At 35.8% G+C, this 22,784-nt stretch overlaps 1 protein-coding gene and 1 non-coding gene across 8 annotated transcripts in view; one reads left to right on the top strand and one right to left on the bottom strand.

The window, feature by feature from the left end:
• Window positions 1–22,472, bottom strand: part of YTHDF3 (YTH N6-methyladenosine RNA binding protein F3) — a 42,418-nt gene extending 19,946 nt beyond the window's left edge. Inside the window, exons 1-6 of one of the 7 annotated variants that reach the window (XM_076005268.1) lie at window positions 22,132–22,472; window positions 21,632–21,656; window positions 17,837–20,232; window positions 15,390–15,475; window positions 4,093–5,691; window positions 3,602–3,874 (exon numbers count right to left, since the gene is read on the bottom strand). In XM_076005268.1, the coding sequence (XP_075861383.1) occupies window positions 3,821–3,874; window positions 4,093–5,691; window positions 15,390–15,475; window positions 17,837–17,894 (1,797 nt within the window). In that variant the 5' untranslated portion in view covers window positions 17,895–20,232; window positions 21,632–21,656; window positions 22,132–22,472 and the 3' untranslated portion in view covers window positions 3,602–3,820. Of the gene's footprint in view, window positions 1–3,601; window positions 3,875–4,092; window positions 5,692–15,389; window positions 15,476–17,177; window positions 17,817–17,836; window positions 20,233–21,631; window positions 21,798–22,131 lie in introns of those variants that run through there. The other 6 variants (XM_076005269.1, XM_020288819.2, XM_076005270.1 and 3 more) reach the window with 6 other exon arrangements.
• LOC142872060 (U7 small nuclear RNA) lies at window positions 9,081–9,141 on the top strand. The gene has a single exon (XR_012920303.1). It is a non-coding gene; the product is annotated as a U7 small nuclear RNA (small nuclear RNA).
• Window positions 22,473–22,784: the final 312 nt, after the last annotated feature.

Here is a 22,784-nt window from a genome sequence, read left to right on the forward strand (position 1 = left end):
CACAAAAGAGATAACAAAACTATGAGTCCAGATCAGTAGCTGTAGGCTATGGAGAAGAATGTGAATAAAAAAAGACTAGAATAAGGGAAGTTTGGGGGATTATGAAAGTGTTCTGTATCCTAGCTGATGTGATTACACAAATCTGCAAGTGTTAAAATTCATAGAGCTAAAAACACCCATTCAAAAAAAATGAATTTTACTGTATGATTTTTCAAAAAAATCTTTTAAGGATGTGTACACATTTACATGAGTTTTATTTGCATTCTGCCAAAAATGGAAACGATCATCCTTCAAAGGATGAATGGAATAAATACACTATGGTACATCCATATAATGGAATATTACATAAATGGAATTAAAAAAGGAACACAGAATTGATACATGTAACATCATAGATGAATCACTATTGTGCTTAGTAAAAGAAGCCAGTATTAAATTATTATATATAAAATATATAATATAAACATAAATTCTATATCATATAGAATATATTATATATAAATATATAAAATGTATAAAATAAAAAATATATGTATAATCCCATTTATATGAAAATATAGAAAATACCTTATAGGGACAAAGAATAGATCGGTGGTTCAGCAATTGGGCAGGACTTGACTATAAAGGGGCAGGTCAAGGAAATTTACAATTTTACTATATGTAAATTTTTAAAAAGAAATGAAAATATAAAAGAAGTTTCAGGCCGGGCGCGGTGGCTCACGCCTATAATCCTAGCACTCTGGGAGGCCGAGGCGGGCAGATTGCTGGAGGTCAGGAGTTCAAAACCAGCCTGAGCAAGAGCGAGACCCCGTCTCTACTATAAACAGAAAGAAATTAATTGACCAACTAATATATATAGAAAAAATTAGCTGGGCATGGTGGCGCATGCCTGTAGTCCCAGCTACCTGGAAGGCTGAGGCAGCAGGATTGCTTGAGCCCAGGAGTTTGAGGTTGCTGTGAGCTAGGCTGATGCCATGGCACTGCCTCTAGCCTGGGCAACAAAGCGAGACTGTCTCAAAAAAAAAAAAAAAGAAAAAAGAAAAAAAGTTTCTAAAAATGACATTACACAAAGTAGATGTAAGCTTTAAATACAGTTATGTTCGTGCTCAATAAAATCAAAATGAACTTTGGCTCAAGGGGTTCAGTTAAGAAAACAGCTGAATGTGATAATGTAAGCAAACTAATACTGATCACTGAAGAACACCCTGCAAATCACAGAATCAACACAAAGCAAATCAAATGGACGTGGAAAATCAATAGACATGGAAATTCGAATTCTCCAAATGAAGAGAAAAATAACAACCAATGGCACTCAATGACAAAGATTCAACATATTTATTGACATTACTAGAAAAAAAATAAAAACTTGGCCTGTAGACTAAGGATTAAAGAAAATAATAGAAACTCATATTGTACACATTTCACATATACATTCATATTGCAAAAAGAAAGAAAAATCTTTTTTGCATACAGTCAAAAATAGCTATTTACAAACTGAAAATTCAGGCTAGCCTCAGACTTTTCCATAACATAAAACCATAAAACTATCAAGCAAAGCCTATAGTACTGAGCGAAAAGACTGTGACCCAAGAATTCTATAACTGCATTAAACTGTTGTTCACATATGCTGGCCAAAGAAAGGCATTTTATAGATCTGAAAGAGCTTACAAATGTATTACTACATCACTTTACCTAAAAATAACAAAATAAGATTCAAAATAAAGCTGTCAAAGGTGGGTTAGACATTTAAAAAACTGGCAGCAAACAATGAAACAATACAAACATAAAATTTAAGTTTAAATCACTGTTGTGTAAATGGCTACAGTATGTCATAATAGGGCTATAATCTATAACTGTCACAGAAAACTTCTGAGACAACTATATATTATTAAAATAATAAAAATGATAAAACTAGGTAGTGGTGGGTGGGAAAAAAAAACTAGGACTAAATTTTCAGACTGAGTATGTAAGAAAAGTGAGAAGATATGCAAAGGTGACTGTCTCCTTAGTGGTGGGAGACGAATATTGGTAAGTATTCCTTCCATCTTTGGTGATGGGGGGTAGTGGGGGAAACAGCCCAACCCACTTCCATGCAATCAACTGTTTAAGACACTGACTGCCACACCAGAAAAAAAAATTTTCCTTGGGGCCCCAGTGTTTTATTAGGAAAATAGAATAAAAATTTCAAAAACAAAATGATCCTTTCTAATTTAATGAAAAATTTGTTATTTCTTATCGTTTTCTGTGCGTGACTTATATGCATCTTGAAACATAGTTCTCACGGCTCCCAAGGTGAAGAGACATGGGAGTTATGTAAGCTACACAAGGCCATGGGCTCAAAAGATGACTTAAATATAACTCAGATGGCAGTTAACGTGTTAAGAATAGAACGCCCCCAAATCTTTCAGTCTCACATCCAATTTCCCAAAGAGATTTCGTTGTCTATATATTGCTGAAAGATATCTTAAAATAAGCACATCCCCCCCAAAAAATACTTACTTGCATCCCACAAGTGGGAGAAAGCTCAATTATATTCAGCAATCTACTTGGAAGGTTCAGCAGAGCCTTAAATAGTCATTTGTATTACTCCAAAGCAAAGTTTCTAACAATTCAGCACAACAATCACTAGCACCAGAATCACCTAGAATGCTTGATAAAAATGTATACCAGGCTGGGCACAGTGGCTCAAGCCTATAATCCAAGTACTTTGGAAAGCAGGAGGATTGCTGGAGGTCAGGAGTTCAAGACTAGCCTGAGCTAGAGCCAGACTCTCTCCACAAAAAATAGAAAAATCAGCTGGGGACGGTGATGCCACCTGTACTCTCAGCTACTCAAGAAGCTGAGGCAGGAGTACTGTCTGAGCCCAGGAGTTGAGATTGCAGTGCAAAACAAAACAAAAAATTTGGTTTGGTAAGGGACCACTAGGGTCCTTACTAGGGGGCGAGTCTCAAGAATCTGCACTTTTAAGAAGCACCCCAACTGAAATATATGTGCCCTAAGGTCTGGAAAGTACTGCTCTAGGATCATTATTTCAATATCACTCACTGATGAATGTTATATGCGGCAGTTTCCTCTGCTGCACACAATCAAGAAATCATGAGATGTTTAAGTTCACATACAGCAACAAATCACTGACATTTTACATATAGAGTTAAACTAAGTTTCCACTTTTATTTTAATTTCTACATAGATCTTACCATAGTAACAAACATTATTTACTGGAACTTCTATCTTTACCCCTGCTTCTTTTAAAAAGAAATTTAAATGTTTTGCCTATGAAAAAAGCAATCCATTCTCTCTTTCCACCTAAAAATAGGACCCTGAGTTTATGTTGTATTTTGGAACAGAAAACATCCCCCTGTCTGCCTTACCCTGTGATCAAATGCTGGCCAACGTGATGCAAGAATAAACAGCGTGTGTAATTTCAAGAAAGTTTCCCTGAGTCTCACAGAGGATAAATAACAGAATTATAAACCAAATTCTGCAGTCTAATTCTAAAGCCTATGTCTTCTCAACTCTAAGCTGCCTTCTGAAAGTCCAATCCTCACTATATTTTTGTACAAGTGCTTTAAGTATATAAATTACGAAAATACTTCAAGAGTTTTATGTTTAAATCTATTTTATTTCCCATAAACACAAAATAAATAATAGTCAAACATTTATTTAAAAGTTGTTTCAAACTCTAAACACATTATTCTCATAAAATTAATATGATTTATAAGATTAGTAATTGGAGCCCCTTGCCAGTCCATAAAAGTCTGCTTATTATAAATGCCAACTCATTCAGCTTTGATCAACACTGAGACTCAATGATCTTTTATCACCTGAAGGGTATGAAGAACAGGCAAGATGCAAATTCAGTGTAAGGGTTACCCTTGGGAAGGAAAGAAGAAACAATTCACACTGGGCACATACAAACCCTTTCAAAAGTTGTTTGCAGAGTTCTGTTTCTTAAAGCTAAGTAGTCGGTTTCCTTGAGAATAAAGTTCTTAAATTCAGAATGTAATATTAAATGGCATTAAAAAATACTCATCCACACACCCCACCAGCAATACAAAGACCCCCCACACACACAAATTACTGTATTCTTACCCTACGCATGGCTTCCTCCTCTTCTTGACGCTTTTCATAATGTGCAAAGTCATCAAAGATTGAGGTGGTATGCTTGAAAGTAGCAATTATTTTAAGCACTTGCTTAGCTTTTTCTAGGGGTACCTCTTGAGTGTCCCTTGAATTGGTAACTGGTTTGTTGTCATTATTTTCTAAGCGAATATGCCGTAATTGGTTATTGGGAACATCTTTGACAAAGATCCATTTAACTTCAAATTTGCCCTTCCACTTATCCTGAGACCAGACACCAGCATATGCATTATAGTCCACAACAGACTTCATTTCAGCCACTCCACAAAAATGTCCACTGCCATTCACACTGAAGAGTAAATAGAGTGGCCCTTTCCCATTCAGGGAACGGTAAGCTGCATCCAAACGCTTATTACCATGCTCAGTACTACACCAGATAGAGTACTTAATGGAACGATGTATGTCATCCTCAGAGTAGCTTTTAATTATAAACACACGTCCATTCTTCAGGTTCCAATCAAAGTCTTTGGGATTATAGTTGTTTATGGCCTTTAGCTTTTCCAGCACTGGATGCACTTCTATACTAGAAGGTGAAGCGCTAACAGGTACAACACCTAAACCAAAGTTTTCACTGCCTGCTCCATTGTTCTGGTTGAAGCCTGCTCCCCTGTTCCGAGGAGCTACCCAGCGATTCTGCAGCTGCTGCTGTTGAGGCTGCACTTGGTGAGGCTGGGCCTGTGGCTGAGGTCCTTGTTGCTGCTGTGGTTGTGGTGGCTGAGGCTGCTGTTGAGGCAGTTGGCTTTGCACCAATGGTGGTGGTTGAATTAATGGCTGAGGCTGCTGGATTATAGTTTGAGGAGGCAGAACTGGTTGGGTTGGTGGAGCCTTTACCACTGACCCCTTTTCATCCCAAGTTCCAATATTCATATTGTGTTTTATAGGGGGTGGTGGCACAGCAGAACCCCCAATTCCCACATTGCCCTTGGGTTTAAGTTTCGGTTGAGGTTTGGCAGGCTTTCTGGCAATGGCAGCCCAGGAGGTTGGTTTAGGTGCTGCACTGCTAACTGGGGGCACATTATTGGTTGCAATGCTAGTCATACCACTGCTGCTCAAAGCTGTACCTACAGTTTTTGTCACTGCAGCTGTCAGGTCACCACCAATTTTCAGTCCAGTCATGCCTTGCTCAATACTGCTAATGCCAGGCACCTTACTCAAAGTATCATTGCCAAATCCAGCCTGTCCATCAGTAATAGCTCTACCAAGAGAACTAGGTGGATAGCCATAACTGCTACTATAAGCAGAACTTTGTGTTGATTGTCCCTGAGATCCACTTGTCCCCCATGTAGAGAAATCAGCATTACCAGGAAAAAAGTTAAATCCATGTTGACCAAGAAATGGAGGGGTATTTCCTAATGCCCCAGGTTGACTAAACACACCATCCGGTATATAATGATGTTCTCCATTACTCATTTGTCCATAGGTTGTCAGATATGGCATAGGCTGGTCTCCAGCCGTGGACCATGCTGCTTCCCCAAGAGAATATGGAAATCCAATGGATGGAGCATAGTAACTAGGCATGTATGGATCGGACATTGGTGGATAGCTGTTACTCTGCAAAACAAAATACCAAAATCAGTCGCGAAATGTCCTCTTAATAGGAGGCAAAAATAAAAGACATCTGAAAGATTAAAATGGAATATTTTTAAATATTCCATGAAAAACAAAGATGCATCTATTCTAGACAAAGTAAAATTTTAAATCTAACAGAAAAATTTGCTAGTGAGAATTCATATTTGAAAATATTTGTTATGCAATTACTTACAGGGCTTCTTTTCTGGTGTGGGGGGGAAGCAGGGGTGGAATGAGGATTATTTTTGAAGAGCCAGATCCTCCAAAACAATTTAAAAATACATAAATTTCTACAGAAAGCTGATTTATAAACTTTGCAGATATAAAATTATCATTTACAGCCAGGTGTATTTTTAATTAAATGTAGTATTCAAAAATTTAAATGCAAGAATTAAACCTGGAAACTACTGACAGAGGAATTAAATTACAGTTTATCTATGTGATGGAATCCAGTTCAGCCATCGTATAAAAATGAAGAAATGCTCACATTCTGAGAAGAAAAAAAAGATTGAAGATTATACCTATAGCAAGCATCAAATTCGTTTTGTTTTGCTTTGCCTTGTTCCTTTTGAAAAAGAAAGAAAACAAAAAATCCTTATCATGGTTTCTTAATGGTGAGATAACAAATGCCCTGTCTTTATATGTGCCTCTATTTTCCAAATTTTACACAATAAACTTACCACTTTTTAGATCAAATTTTTAAAAACTTATAGTGAGTTTATGTAATTTTTTCCAGAGACACTATTATATCAACCTTCATTTCAAGTAATATATTAATAATTGTTTAGTGATTTTCCAAAAATCAAGGCACCAAATTCTTAGAGAAAAAAAACCCTCAACTGTGCTACTACCCAATATTTTTTTTTAAAAAAAAAGTACTTTAAGGATTTCCTTTGAAAATAAGTTTCTTATGCCAAGAAATAATAATAATAATGATAATAATGTTTTTTATGTCAAAAAGATGCCAGATTTTCAATCTCTGACTTTGGTGCGATTTTAAAGCTCTGGACAGATCTTTAGAATTTGTAGGATTATGTATTTCTATTGTTTTTATTTATATTATTTTTTATTGTTGTATTGTTATTTCTCTCCCCAAAAACAGTCAGCCTTCCATACCCACGGGTACCACATCTGTGGCTTCAACCAACTGCAAAACAAACATACTTAAGAGAAAAAAAATGAATGGTTAACAGCACAGGCTTTTTTTGGTCATTATTTTTTAAACAATACAGTATATTGGAGGAAGTGCATAGATTACATGCAAATACCCCATCATTTTATGTAAGGGTCACTTGAGCTTCTGCAGATTTTGGTATCCAAGGGGAGTCCTAGAAGCAATCCCCCATAGATATCAAAGGACAACTGTTTTCTTGCTTTGCAGTTGGTTGAAACCACAGATAAAGGGGGTTGACTATACTCAAAACTGGAAAATTTGTGTTACTATTTATTAATTTAGTTGAACACATTTTTTAGTTAGATTGGATAATTATCTATAACTGAAAATATATTCAAAAACTATTCACAATATTAGCATGAAACAAATTAACAGAATTTGTGAAACCACCACAACAGTAGCATCACTGCAGACATCAATGTTGGAAACATTGACTGCTATATTTAAATACACCTACAAAGAAAAGCCTGAGGGAAGCACAAATACAACAACAATGGCATTTAAAGAAAAATATTGTGAAGAACTTAATAATGAATAAATTTTAGAAGCCATGAAGATGATGCATACACATGTATAATTCAATCCCTAAAATAACTGCTAAGAATAAAAATACTCATAGTGCTTCATACTGACAAGAAACTGTGATATAAAACTCTAAAAAGTAGTATAATGAAAAGGAACAGATGTTCAGCCAGTACAAATATATATAACATATATAACTGATTAAAAGATAAAATTGTCTTTACCCCTTTTTAAATAGTTACTTAAGCATATCCTTTTATTTATAATTTTACTATTTACTTCAACCACTTACCAAATGCCTACGTTGTAAAAAACATAGATATAAGATACTCATTCTAAAAGAAAACCTACAGTTAAGCGGAAAAGACAAAATACACAGGAAGTGAATAAATTCCACATGGAGAAGAGTAGGAGAACTAGGCTGCACTCAGAGGTAATTGGTTTCAATGTCTTAATTTCGAATGTTGGCACTGAAATCTGGACTCAGTAAATCTTTATTTGGATGTGGGAGTGAAAAAGCAGACCAACCAGAAAGTTTTTGTTTTTCTGAATAGTAACAAAATTATACGCATAATTTAATATTCTTATTTCACCATGACAAATGCTGAATGCTACACAACAGTTACCATCAAGTTCTTAATTTGTCTATATCCACAGTGTAATCCAAGCGTCAAGAAACTAAAGGGCCAAAGAGTCAAGTTTTTAAGTTTTTGCAAGCTATGCCTAGTTTCTGGTCTCTGTCACATATTTAGGGTTTTTGCCCCCACCCCCAATAACCCTTTTGTAAATTGAAGGTTTTCTCAGACAACCGGCTATGGCCCCTGGGCCACAGTTTACTAATCCAAGTTTAACTGGTTACCTAATCTGGGACAATTCCTAAAAAAAGCAAACTCCCTATTTAGTCCATTAGCTAGTGGTTGTAATCCCAGTGACTTGGGAGGCTGAGGCAGGAGGAATGCTGTAGGCCAGGAGTTCAAGACCAGCCTGAGCAACATAGTGAGATCCTGTTTCTAAAATCAACAATCAAAAAAATTAGCTGGTGTAGTGTGGTACATGTCTGTAGTACCAACAACTTGGGAAGCTGAGGAAGATCACTGGAGGCCAAGAGTTCAAAGCTGCAGTGAACTATGATCCTGCCAACACACTCCAGCCTGGGTGACAAAGCAAGACCCTATCTCTTAACAAAAAGAAAGAAAATCCCCAAACCAATATTAGATTAATGGAGAACAACTTTTTGTCAATCCTGTCACGCCTACAGCAAAAACAGGCCCAAACTTTCCTGAGTGTGCAGGTCATGATTTTCACTACCTCACCCCTAAATTGGTGATTTTGTCAAAATAATAGTTTAATTTACTTTAAGATGTGCTCCATTAGTTACAATTGCCTCTCAGTTTTGGTTAATAAAGCAGAGATGAACTGGGGCCCTTATCTGATTACAGAGATGTTCTCAGTGTTAGTACCACCTCAAATACATTGTAGAAATGGTCTACTTTCTCCTGTTTATCCAACAGGATCTAACCATTTATTTCCCAATTCTTTTAGTAAAGATTTTCAAGGAGATTATTTTCCTTAGTTCTAAAAGTAACTTAAGCAGATTCCTTTCTAAAGTTAAGGCTTTGGTTTCAGTTCTAATAAAAACAGACTTGCAGGAGAAGTTGAAAAGTAAGGTATGATCAACTGTTACAGCTCTTTTAGAATTTGTCTAGCAGGTTTTCAGTTCTTCACTGGAAACTATCCCCCAACACACACACACAAAAAATAATGATCAACTAATTTTGAATTAGTATAGTTTCAATTGTAATTTTTGGTATTAAGTGTAAATTAATGCATGTTTTGCTAATATAAGATAAATGTTTAATTGCTAAGTGGAATATCAATTAGAAGAACGTATCTTGACAGTGAAGAGGAATAACATTTCTACTCACTGATGATGAAAATAATTCAAAACTTGCTTTTACCTTTTCATCTTAAAGCTGGTTATAATAAGTGTAATTAATCAACTCAACAACAGTGTCTTTAAACTAGTGAGTCTATTCATATTTTGAAAATTGCTCAAAACAATGAAATTTTACTATGTTCTTTAAAGATATGCTACCTTTACTGGGAGGCCAAGAGGGAGGAGGGAAGATCGCTTGAGGTCAAGAGTTCCAGACCAGCCTGAGCAAGAGTGAGAACCCATCTCTTAGTACTAAAAATAAAAAACTAGCTGGGTGTGGTGGCAGGTGCCCATAGTCCCGGCTACTCAGGAGGCTGAAGTAGCAGGATCGTTTGAGCCCAGGACTTTGAGGTTGCAGAGAGCTATGATAACACCAATGCATCCTAGCCTGGGTAATGAGTGACACTTTGTCTCAAAAAATGAATAAATCCACAGACCATTTATCCACAGCTTAAACAGACACATAATCTGGAGAGGCCATCTAGTATACGGCTAAAGTGAAGCCATGAGGTTTCTAGGTATTAATAATCCCAGACCAGAAGAGTACAAGTTATTTACACTGTAAATTGTTTTCTCATCTACTAAAAGGAATAAAGATACAGTGCCCAGGCCACAGGTGTTCAACAAATAGCAGTTATTTATTAATATAACTGAATTTGCTTCTTCAAAATGTAAGTTAATCACCATACATGGTATAATTTCAAACCTAGTCAGATTTAAGAGTATAGTCTGGGTGCAGTGTATCACACCTGTAATCCTAGCACTCTGGGAGGCCAAGGTGGGAAGATGAGCCCAGGAGTTTGAGGTTGCACTAAGCTATGATGATGCCACTGCATCCTACCCAGGGTGACAGAGACTCTGTCTCCAAAGAAAGAGAACATAAAGTCAGTGTGACATAGTAGTCGCAAGGATATGGGCTCAATTCTTTACCACTTTCTTTGTCAGTGATTTCATCAGATCATTTAATTTTTCTGTGTTCCTTTGTTGATAAAATGGGGCCAATACCTGCTGCTCTACTCAATTGTGAAGTTTTTTAAAAACAACTTGAATTGCAAAGTGTTGTTATATCAAAGTAAAGTATTATGAATCATGTTTGTTACCTTAAGATTAAAAGTGCTTCCTTAGAATTTTAAAATCATTTATAATCATTATTCTTTAGCCTTGTGATGTAGGTCAATTATTTTTCTATTAATTCAAAGAAAACTTGAACAAGAAGAAAAATTTCATGGTTACTGTTCTGACCTGAGGACATTTTAATACGACTCAATTATAACTGAGTCTTTCAATTATAATAACTTAATATCCGTTTTTACATCATAATTATCCAAACATCCAAGAAAGAGAATTGGGCAATGTCTTAAAAGCTCAGTAAAAGTTGTTAAGGCATTAGTCACCAATAGTAGTTATACTATATATCTTGTATACAGAGAAAAATGAAAACTTCTTTCCATTAAGAATCTGAAGTACTTTCAACTCTTAGACTTCTGAATTAACAAAAAATGATGTCCAATATTCTTTCAATGCTTTTATTATGCTGTATATTTTCTTCTATTAGTATACTTCACAAAAATATAATCTATGTATTTCTAAACATAACAATGTCGTAAGAAAAATGTCATATATGTAATAATATTCAATCTGAATCTTTCACCATAATTTTGCATTCTCTAACCCTATCAGCTAAACTAAACTGCTGATTCATTTAATAAATCCTTAACGAATGGTTACTATGTGCCAGATACTACCCTGGTCAGGGGAGACAAAAAAAAATGAACATGATCTCCAAACTGGAGCGCTTCACGCGGATACAGTGAGAAAGACATAAATACCTACAATGTTATAAGTACTAGAAATGAAAAAGAATGCAAAACAAAACAAGTACAAAGGTAGGAGGAGCAAGTAACTGGGACATCAGAAAAGACTTAATGAAAGAAGAGACACAATGCGTGTGTATACACGTTTGTGCATAAAACAGAGATAAATACAAAGACTGAAATCACGAAAGAAATATTCAGAAAATATTCATATTTTCAGAGAATAATGGTAAGTCCTATTTCCCTAAGTTCAATGGAGGAAGTTGACAAAAGATGGGGTAGACAAGGACCTGGAGACATTTTAAGGGCACTCATATAATAAATACATCCACTGCTATGAAGCTGTGGTATTTCATCATGACAGAGACAATATCAGACTTAGATTTTAAGACTACTACTGAATGGCAATACTGAATTACCAGTTAGTAAATCATTTCAAACCCTAGGGTGCTACATCAAAAAAAAAAAAAGAGGCCGGGCGCTGTGGCTCACGCCTGTAATCCTAGCTCTTGGGAGGCCGAGGCGGGCGGATTGCTCAAGGTCAGGAGTTCAAAACCAGCCTGAGCAAGAGCGAGACCCCGTCTCTACTATAAATAGAAAGAAATTAATTGGCCAACTGATATATATATAAAAAATTAGCCGGGCATGGTGGCGCATGCCTGTAGTCCCAGCTACTCGGGAGGCTGAGGCAGAAGGATCACTCAAGCCCAGGAGTTTGAGGTTGCTGTGAGCTAGGCTGACGCCACGGCACTCACTCTAGCCTGGACAACAAAGTGAGACTCTGTCGAAAAAAAAAAAAAAAAAAAAGAAAGAAAGAAAAGAAAGAAAGAAGAGAGAGAGAGAGAGAGAGAGAGAGAGAGAGAGAGAGAGAGAGAGAGAGAGAGAGAGAGAGAGAAAGAAAGAAAGAAAGAAAGAAAGAAAGAAAGAAAGAAAGAAAGAAAGAAAGAAAGAAAGAAAGAAAGAAAGAAAGAGAGAGAAAGAGAGAGAGAGAAAGAAAAGAAAAGAAAATCATGCCAACAGGCAAAGATAATGAAAACCTTAACTAAGGACAGTGATGGCTGGAGCAGAAAAATAACAAAATTCAAAATATTATTTTTTATTCTTAATGCTCCATACTACTTCTCCGGTAAACATGGGTAGGAATTTAGTTTCCCATACATGGCAAGCAGACAAACTCAAACTTCAGTTTTCCAATTTACTCTGCAAACTCATGCACAAATTACATGGCATCTTTAACATTGCCTACTGAAATCTGAATTATCCAATCAACTTAATCACCAAATTATTCTAAAGAACTATAGAGAATTAATTTTAAGACCTGAAGGACTGACATTTACTTTCAAAATTACTATAAAAATTATTCCCTAAGAAATTGAACACTATAAAATAGAAGAAATATGCTGCCACAGAAGTAGAAAAGCCAACGACTTATTTTAAATTATCTCTGGGTTTGATCAGAATTAAATCTAAGTATACAAAACAATTTAAATCATTACCCAAAACCATTAAACACCTTTCTCAAACAAAATACATTTTAGTTATTTATAATTTTAAAATCAAATAAAGGGATTTAATTTTAAAAGCGTATAGTTGAAAATTCAACAATTACTTCACTGAAGTCAGTATACAAGGACCTTATTAAATACTTACAAAACTTTAAATCTGCCAATAATTTGAGATCACCAATATATCTAGTTTTCACTAATTTGCTATAATAGTACTTTTTAAAAGGTTAATTTTTTTTAATTTTGTATTTTCACTAATTAGGAGTAACTTAAGTTGTTCTCATAACTTAAAGATTCCAGATAATTTTCAATTTTTCTCTACAATAAACCCAGTTTTCAATATTCTACAATATTAGTGCTCTTTAAAATGTAAATAAATGAATTAAAGATAATTATTTTTAATACTTTGGAAAGATGACTGGGGAAGAACCTATTCAGTACTGGTAAGAGGAGGTAGAATAGGCATTACTGGAATAACACCTTAAAATTTCAAATAGGACATAAATATGTTGATTAAAATATCATCAAGTTACTATAATTTAATTAGCAAAAAATTTTAAAAGCTTTTTCATTTGAATATGACTTATTTTTTTTTTTGAGACAGAGTCTCCCTTTGTCACCAGGGCTAGAGTGCCATGGTGTCAGCCTAGCTCACAGCAACCTCAAACTCCTGAACTCAAGCGATCCTCCTGCCTTGGCCTCCCAGAGTGCTAGGATTACAGACGTGAGCCACTGCACCTGGCCTTCATCATCACACTAAAAGGAATCTTTTATAAATGCTTTTGCCCCAACATAACGAATAATGATGCAATTGAAAAAAAAAAAAAAACTGATGTTGGGTTCACCCTAAAGGTTTCCCAACACTTCCTAAAATATTTTTACAAGTAAAACTTATGCATAATTCCAATATATAGCACAGACAAGAAGCACAACACAGCTCTGGTTGCCACACTGATGGGATCCCCTGGTCTCCCTTCCTAAAGTACCTCTGTGCAATGTCAAGAACTCTTGTGACAAAAACCCTTCTCAGTCTTTGAGAACTGTAAAGTATCTGTTACTAAGTAAAATAAGTAAGAAGATTCTTTCAGGTAGCAATTCTGAAACCATCTTTTACAGTCTACTAAAATTCCTTAACAAAGAGTTTGAACAAGTCAGGAGCTTCGTAATGTATCTTTATGCAAAATCCCCAATCTTATCTGATAATGGAGATTTTTTTGAAAGAACCATATACTATGCCTCATAATATTAGAATTCCTCAAAAAAAATTGGAAAACACTGCCATAAGGGGTAACTGAGATTACTATATGGGCGGGCCAGAATATAATAAAAGTATATTTCTTTTAAACCTTACATTACACTTCACGAATGATCTTCTACTTTCACAACTTTAGGTGGAAAAGTAAATTGTTGAGATCATAAAGTTAGATTATATAAAGCCAAACTTTCATAGATTCTATGACCACTTTTTATTTTTCCTTCATTTATTTATTCCTCTCTATGTACGCTAGAAATCTAACTCAGCAGACAAGAGGGAGTGGTTAGGGAGAAATGACCAAGAGGTAGGAACACAAACCATCGCTCTCCAGTCGTGAAAATAATCCTACATTCCACAAACAGGGACACTTTTTGTTCAAATTTTCTCTATAACTGTACTTTTAAGTTCTGTAGTAATACTTGGTTCCTGATTCTTTCATAGTTTTAAAACACTAGGTTAAAATTTCAGAGTACATTTCTCCATAGATGGAAGCAGACAAGCTCAAATTTCGGTTCTCCAATTTATTCTTCAAACTAATATACACAAATTACATAATATCTTTAATAGTGCCAATTAAAACCTGGATTTTTAATTTTAATAATTTAGAATCAACTTAATCTTCAAATTATTCTGAAAAACTATAAAGAACTATTTTTAAGACTTAAAGTATTTTTTGCTTTTTTTAAGCAAAAACACATAAAAAAAAGTTTAAAAGTTTCAATCCAGGATATTCTCTCTAAAGAAACTGGTTAATACTTAAAATTATTTTTTAAATTTGTTTCCAGCAGGAACCTTTTTTTTTTTTTTTTTATTTCGGCATATTATGGGGGTACAGATTTTAAAGTTTCAATAAATGCCCTTCCCCCCCTCCCCCCAGGAACCTATTTTTAATGACAGAAATGGAATACAGACACCAAATACCATCATTTTTCAATGTTTAAATCTAAATTATTCCTGTATACAAATCATCAAAAGTTACCACTTACTTAATTTGATAAAATTGTCCATGTCTATAATATAGAAACAAATATTTTACAAAGTCTATTCCTTAATACTATCAGCAATAGTGTTATTAAAACTTTCAGCAATTACCAATGAAATTTAAATTGAAATGCCTTATAAAAAAGAAAATACTACATTTAACCAAAAATGGCAGGCAATTTCAGACAATTAGTCTCCCACTCCCCATATACAAATTTCTAGCTAATTAAGTCTTCTAATAGGCTTTTAAGCTATGGAAAGACAGCAATGACATTAAAAGATTAAATTCTTTCAACATTCAAAAAATTCTAACCATAAAAAATACAAATAATGTTCACCTTCAAATCTTTAGAGAACTCTCCTGTGCCATAAACCTGCAATTGCTATTCACCACTATGCAGGCACACTAGATTCATTCATGCCATGGTTAGTCTCATTCAACTAAAATATCTATTTGATTAATTTCCTAGAATCTAAAACTGTAAGGACTTACCTGATTTGTCTGGCTACTTAAGTATGGCTCAAAATCATCATCATTTACAGCATCTTTTTGATGAATCGAACCGTTTTGTACTGAAACTAAAAAAATACTTGTATTAGAAGTGTTACAATTATCTTTATGAAATTCACAGCACAAACTATTATTTTTAATAAGTGTTGTCATTATCTTTAAGAAACTCACAGCACAACCTAACATTTTTAATATTTTTAAAGCCAACTCAGAAAAAGTAATCCTGAGTTCTTTGTTCTTTTCATTTAGGAATCCTCTTAAGGATAAACTTTATTTTGGACACAAATATTTATGTGCCACAAAAAATTTAGAAATCTTGTGATATATAAGCCCAAGATTACAGAAATATAAGCCATATGTATGTTTCCCCTGACCAAAAACTTAAGTAAATATCCAATTTCAATACTGTAGTGAATAAATAATTATACCAAAATGTTGTAAAGAGTTTCCTAATGCTATATTTGAATCTAAAGTAACTACTTCATGTAGTATTGTCAATAAAAAGATTTCTGAATGTTCTCTCTTTGTTTAAATCTCTGTATGATTCGGTCTAATAGAGGTAAGAATGAAACAACTATTTTGGATCTGAAGTTATAGTAAATGTCTTCAATGTCTCCAGTAAAGTGACTAAATTCACCTAAAAACAGTATCACAATGAATTACGGAAAACCTAAATAAAACGGGCCTTAATTCTAACCCCCCCCCCCAAAATTAAGACTTTCGCATGAAAGTTCAAATAAAAACACTAAAGATAAGCATTATTCTTGCAATACATAAGAAAACTAGTCAGAAAATAATTTAGAATATCACATTTGTTCAGAGGTCATTTCCATAAATCCTCTGTGAAGTTGTTATTCTTTGGATGCTGTCTCAGAGTGCTTTTAAGCATAGACTCCGTGAGTGAGAAGGTCCTGGATTTGAATCCCAAGTCCACCACTGAGGAGATGGGTGACTGCTAGTTAGTGACTTTACCTAACTACTGCTCTGTTCAAGGTTATTAACAGTACATACTTCATCTGACTATTAAATGGCAATGTTCAACTATCTTGGATATTATCATATTAAATATTACAAGATCCAAATTGAACTAAAAATGACCTTAGAACCATTTAAACAGAGAAGCATTACTAGGCTAAAATTTGGTGTGGTGGCACCATGTAAATATGCAATTCTATACTATTGAAACACATGTGAGATGAAAAAAGTGGAAAAGCTTCTGACAGATGTCAACTAACCTCTTGGGAACAAAAAGAACACAGTATCTGAACTTTTACTGCTAAAAAAATACAGTGTCATAGACTATTATAAATTAAGGTTGAGGGTGATTTCAGTTGTGTGCTCCTCTATACATTTTTATTATCCTTCATTTTCCCATGAGTTTATATCACCTAAAATGTAATATTATGAGAGTTAACAGTGGCTTAGGAGCAAAGACATATATGAAATCCCTTAGTTTTTTACCATCTGTTGAGCAGCAAAGATGACTCAAAGTTATGATGCTATTCTGTGAAGCCTTCAAAGTAGACCTCTTATGATACTGCATTGCCCTTAGAGACTATAAGAGCAACCTGAAAGTCAACCTGATCCTGGGTTCCACTTAAGTGATTTAACTGTTTTTAATAAGGACTGCATCAGAACTAGAGTTAAGCTAAATGTGCTCCAAAGAATTTAAATACGTAATAGCCACTAGAAATAAAAATGAAGAGGAAGGTGCCTTAGTTTATTTAAAAGGCTGGGCTAATCATTATAGTCCAAGAAATTCTGACATACCTGTTCTCCTTTACTACTGGCTTTACCGCTCATTTATCAAAGATTGCAGGGTCTATCACTCCTTGAAAAAAAAAAATGCTTCGCTGCTGGACTATTACATTAATACATATCAGTCACTATTTGAAATAGCTAACCATTTCAAAATTACAACTATCTCTCGTATCCATTAAGTTCTCAGAAATCGAGTCCATACTAATATAGTCAAAAAGTGTCTACTTAAAATTTATCTGAACATATATTTTACTCCTATTCTTATTTCTTCTACAGTATTTTTTCTCTTCTAAGACTCTGAGCCTAAGAACAACTCAATATTTTTATACACTATGTAAATATAGTCTACAGTCATTTTTAAATGATGCATAAATGTCTATAAAGTCCTAAAGTATTATACAAGGTGTAAGTCAATATAAGGAAAAGATGTTTAAATGTACTTCACATATACTGACAAGCAATTTGCATTATGTTAAACTCCAAATAAGATACTAACTAGCCCTTGAGTTTCATATATTTATCTTCAAGAAATTCAACTATCTTAAAGACTTTAGTTTTTGAACATTACTTAATCTCAGAGTCTGAAAGCCATTAAATAGTATTGAAATCCAAGCTAGTTCTATAGTCTGTAAAAGTTCTTCAGGGGGAAAAAAGAACAGATGACTTACATGATTCTTCGCCTGTTTCCTCTGCTCTATGAAGCAGAGTCAAATCAAGATAGAACATGGGCCTTAGGAGCCAGGTGATTCTTTGCTCTGGTCCTGACTACATCAAGTTAGGAAAGTCAACAGATCTGTGCATCATGTTTCCCCACCTACAAAAACAGCGACAATACCATATACCCTCTATCTCCTTATAGGAATGTTGTAAGGATTAATAATAAAATGAAGCCTAAAATAATGACAGTAAAGTGCTTTGAAATCATTTCTGGGGAGGATGGAGAGAGTATACAACAGAATATTGCCAAAATGCAAGGCATTCTCCACTACCTTTCTGAAACATTAAAACTTAGCCAAATTCGACCTAATTCTTTTAAACTGCAGTTGTATAAAACGATGCACATCTCTCTGTTGGAAGGAGGAGAAGAGGAATAAAAAGATAAATTCTTTTCCATACATTTGCCTATTTATAAACTTAAAGACAGAAGAACAAGGCAGCAAGGCCTAAGAATACAAGTAAGGAATCTGATACTTCCATCTGTAGTGTCTGCAAGTAATGACACAGCACACCTTTATTCCAATAAGCAATAATTCTACTTGTTAATAAAATATGAAGTCAGTATTAAATTATGGACCATGGAAGGCCAATGTGGGAGGACTGCTTGAGGCAAGGAGTTTGAGACTAGCCTGAGCAAGAGTGAGACCCTGTCTCTACTAAAAATAGAAAAATTAGCGAGGCATCATGGTGTGTGCCTGTAGTCCCAGCTACTCAGGAAGCTGAGGCAGGAGGAACACTTAAGCCCAGGAGTTTGAGGTTGCATCGAGCAACGATGCCACTGCACCCAGGGTGACAGAGCAAGACTCTGTCTCAAAAAAAAAAAAAAAATGTATGGACCAACAGGTAAATAATTACCCTTAAATTTCTACTATCCTTTGGTACTACCCTTGCCAAGGATAATAAAGGGTTCTGATATTTAACATAATGACAATCTTCAAAGAGTGACAAAGGTTTGAAAAAAAAAAAAAAAAAAAACATAATGACAATCTATTAACTACAAAAGAATTCAAACTTATAAACATGTAAACCTAGAATTATTTATAATACAAAAACATTTTCCCCTTTTCAAAGAGACTTATGTATAATTCCTTTTAGCACCTTCATGCATTAAGTTATTAAGGATATACAGAAAAACACTTAGGAGAAAATAAAAAACACTAAAGCCAGTTGTTAGGCTACTGCTGTCAACTTAAAAGATAATTTAGAAAAGAAATTCAGCATCTCTGAAAAGTCAACTGAAAAGGATTATGCTTTTAAAACTTTAATTCACACAAACTTCTCCAGGACATGTATTTTTCATAAGCTTCCTAAGTTCTAAACTCAAGATTACTACTCATATTCTTAGACAACTGAGACTGTAGTTTAAGAAAAATAACTTTGCCTTCTGCTTCATAAAAGTAAACAGAACTGTAAACTATTTTACTAGCTTGAAAACCAAGTCAGCTACGGCAGAATAGTTTTTCTCAAAAACACATATAACTATTGTTATCAATTAACTGGTAGCGCTACCTTTGCCTTGTAATTCTCCCCCAGAGAGACATAAAAATACAAGTTACATATATGTGTATTTGAACACTTGTAGCATCTGCCATTTTAAAGCAACATAAATGATTACCAATACTTTTAGGCCAGTAGCACTTTTCCCCTCCTGCCAAGACTCCATGCAATGGAGACTTCCTGCACCTTAAAAACAGATTAAGTGAGGGAGGTGAAAAGAAATCCAGCAAACATAATCGCTGGTAAAACAGTGAACTTTGTAATTACAACAATCCTCATACAATAGGAATTATGGCTAGAGTAGCTATTACTCTATTTTATGGAGGGGAATTTGTGACAAAAAGGTATAATGTGTTCAAGCTCACTTGGCAAGTCAGCAGCCAAAGGCAGTACTAAAACTCAGGAATCCTAGGAATCCCAGTCCATCACTCTATCCTTGGATGAAATTATTGTTATTGAACTGAACATGAAGGGAGAAGGATTTCTTGGGAGTAAAGCACTATCCAAATAACACATGGTGCGTGTGTCTAGATATATCTAACAAAAGTGCTTCTGATAGATTAAAATTTTTTAAATAACAAAAAAATATTTATTTATAAATTGTGGATACATATGTAGCATATAGATAATTTATATCTATAACAGCAAAGATACTACTTGAGTATACCTAAGTGAAATGATCATGTCATAAAGCAAACTTACAGCACTGGCTTACAATGCTGTAGATTCTCTATTTTGTTTTATCAAGCAAGTTAAGTACTTCATAGAACTTGTGTACTTACCTTAAAGCAGGTAACACATAACACTTAGCATTTCAAATAGCCTTGCAAAGTGCCACCTCCCCATAGATCTAGGATAAAATAATTTATGCTAGGCAATAATGACCACAGATTTCACAATCTCCAAGTCTATATACTTCCTAATGGGCAGACTAGCAAAAAAAAAAAATTAATGGATCATTCTCTTCAAATTTACAAATGTTTAAAAACTCATTTAACATAAATCAATAACATCCAATTCTGACGTTTATGCTTACAACACAGAAAATTCTAAAAAAATGAAATTCTAAAAATTAAAATTTCTAAATATTTATATGCTTCAAGAAAACACATTTTTAATCAAAACAAAGCAATAAATTTGTTACCTAATGTAGTGCCATATATTTGGTATTTACAAATTCTTATATAAATTGTACTACAATGCAAAAGAAATTCACTAATCTATGTATACAAAACCTATTTCTCCTCAAATTAAGTAAATTTGCAATAGAAAATAAAAAGCCTACCAAGAATTTAAAGGGCACCAACAAAGACATTGAACTTACATCTAAAAGGCTATTATAGATCTTATTTCCTAAGTAATACTTTGTTACTGAAATTTAAAAAACAGGAAGCATAATTCTATTCGGTATAATTTCAAGCACTACTACAAATGTTATAAATATATAATTCACTGTAATGTTATTTAATTGGCACTCTCCCAAGGAAGCAGTTACTGTTCTATACTTACTAATGTCACATGACTAATGTCATAATGTTTCAGTCAGCTGACCATATTGTTTTATATTGATACAAAACACACTTATTTTTTTAAATGCTTTACTTTCGAAAGTACTTTTACTAAAGAGTAAATCCAATAATCCTGGCAGAAACCTCAGAATCATTTCCTTCTCAGCCCCTGGTAAGATACCAGATGGGAGTTACATCTTGCAATCAGAACTGTATAGCAAGATGACATGCCTACTCAGTTTTTTCTCTCATCTTGTTGCCTCACTGCAACTGACTTCAATAGAATCAGTGATTAATAATACAATTTTCATTAATGTGACTTGGAATACCACGTGAGTTGCATGTTCCAATGTAATCCCAACATATCAAAACAAAATGTACACTTTTAAGAACATATTTTTCTATGTACACATATACAAATGTTTATAGCGAAAGTTACATAACACAGATCAACTGGAAAACTAAAGTATCACTACATGCACAATAATTCCTGTATAACTAAAATATAACTAAGAAAACTATTTCTTATACCACTTCAGTTTCTATAAAAGTGGCTTCAAAACAAGGAGCTACCTAAGTTTTGGATAGCACTTGGCTGTCTTGGCCGCGATGAATGTTTACCTAATCCTACATTTCAAAAAAAAAAAAAGGAGCAAAAACAAACTAACAAAAACCATCCCGCAGTTTAAAAGTAACATGAAGGCAACACTTAAAAAATAAGAAAAAAATATCCAAACTCACCTTTATTTCCTTGCCCTTTAGGTCTCTGTGTAGCAAGATGAAAGGTGTGGTAAAAAGGAGAAAAAGGAAGAAAGAGAGAAAATGTGTTAATCAAAGACATTATCAAAGACAAGTTATTTTAAACAATCCGCGTAGGAGTAAAACCCACCATATCCTCCAGAGCCACCGATTTCTCAACCACCCCCAGCCTTTAAACCTCCCACCCGCCACTCGAAATGCGTCTCCCAGGTCTCAGCCCCACGTCTGCCGCCCTCAGGATGTGTCCTAAGGCCCCTAAGAGCGGTCCTTCCCCCAACCCACCGCAGCACCGCGCCCGCCCGCCCGCAGGCTCCCCGGCCAGGGCGCACGCCCCGGCCCGGCGGCAGGACCGCAGCAACTTGCGCCCGGGGCACCGTTTTTGGGGCCGGCAGCGGCGGCGACGGGGAGGAGCCGAAGCCCCACGCGAGGGTGGAGCTCCGGGGCTCGGGCCTTCGCCGAGCCTGGGGCCTCTGCTCCCTCACCTGATCCACGCTAGTGGCTGACATTCTTCACCGCAACCCGAGAGGAGCCGCCGCCGCTGCCGCCGCCGCCGCCTGGGCCTCTCCCCGTGCACTCACAGCTGTTGGCTGCCGCCCTCGGCCGGGTGATTGTTCTAGCCGCCGCCGCTGCCGCCGCTCTCTGAGAAGCCAAAATGAGGGCCTCGCGCTTGGGAGTCGGCGGAAAGGGCCCGTCTTTTCCGCTTGCACGCTCCTCTCCCCCGTCTCGCTCTCCGCTTCTCAAGTCCACAATGGCGGACAGACTCCCTAGTCTCACTTCCGCTCCGAGCCTCCCTGACCTTCCGCTCCCCACTCTGACGTCCGCGCTCACCTCGCTCTTCCTCCCCCACCCTCCCGCCACCGACCTTGGCTCCGCCTCCGCATCGCCACGTCACCGGAGACGGACATGCTCGGCCCGCCCCGGGCGCATGCGCCGCGCAGGGAGCGCGCCTGTGCGGCTGTGAGCCGCAACTTCTGGAGAGCCTTCGCCGCTTCCTCCGGTCACCCTGGGAGGCGGCGGGACGCGCGCAGAGTGGCGGTAGCGGGAAAGCTGGCTAGAGCTGGATTCCGTCGCGCTCAGAGCAGCAGGGAGGCTGGAGCGGGACGCAGCGGCTCTCCGGGATCTCTGGGATCCCAGG

Source organism: Microcebus murinus, chromosome 7 (assembly GCF_040939455.1).
Source record: "Microcebus murinus isolate Inina chromosome 7, M.murinus_Inina_mat1.0, whole genome shotgun sequence".
Taxonomy (NCBI): domain Eukaryota; kingdom Metazoa; phylum Chordata; class Mammalia; order Primates; family Cheirogaleidae; genus Microcebus; species Microcebus murinus.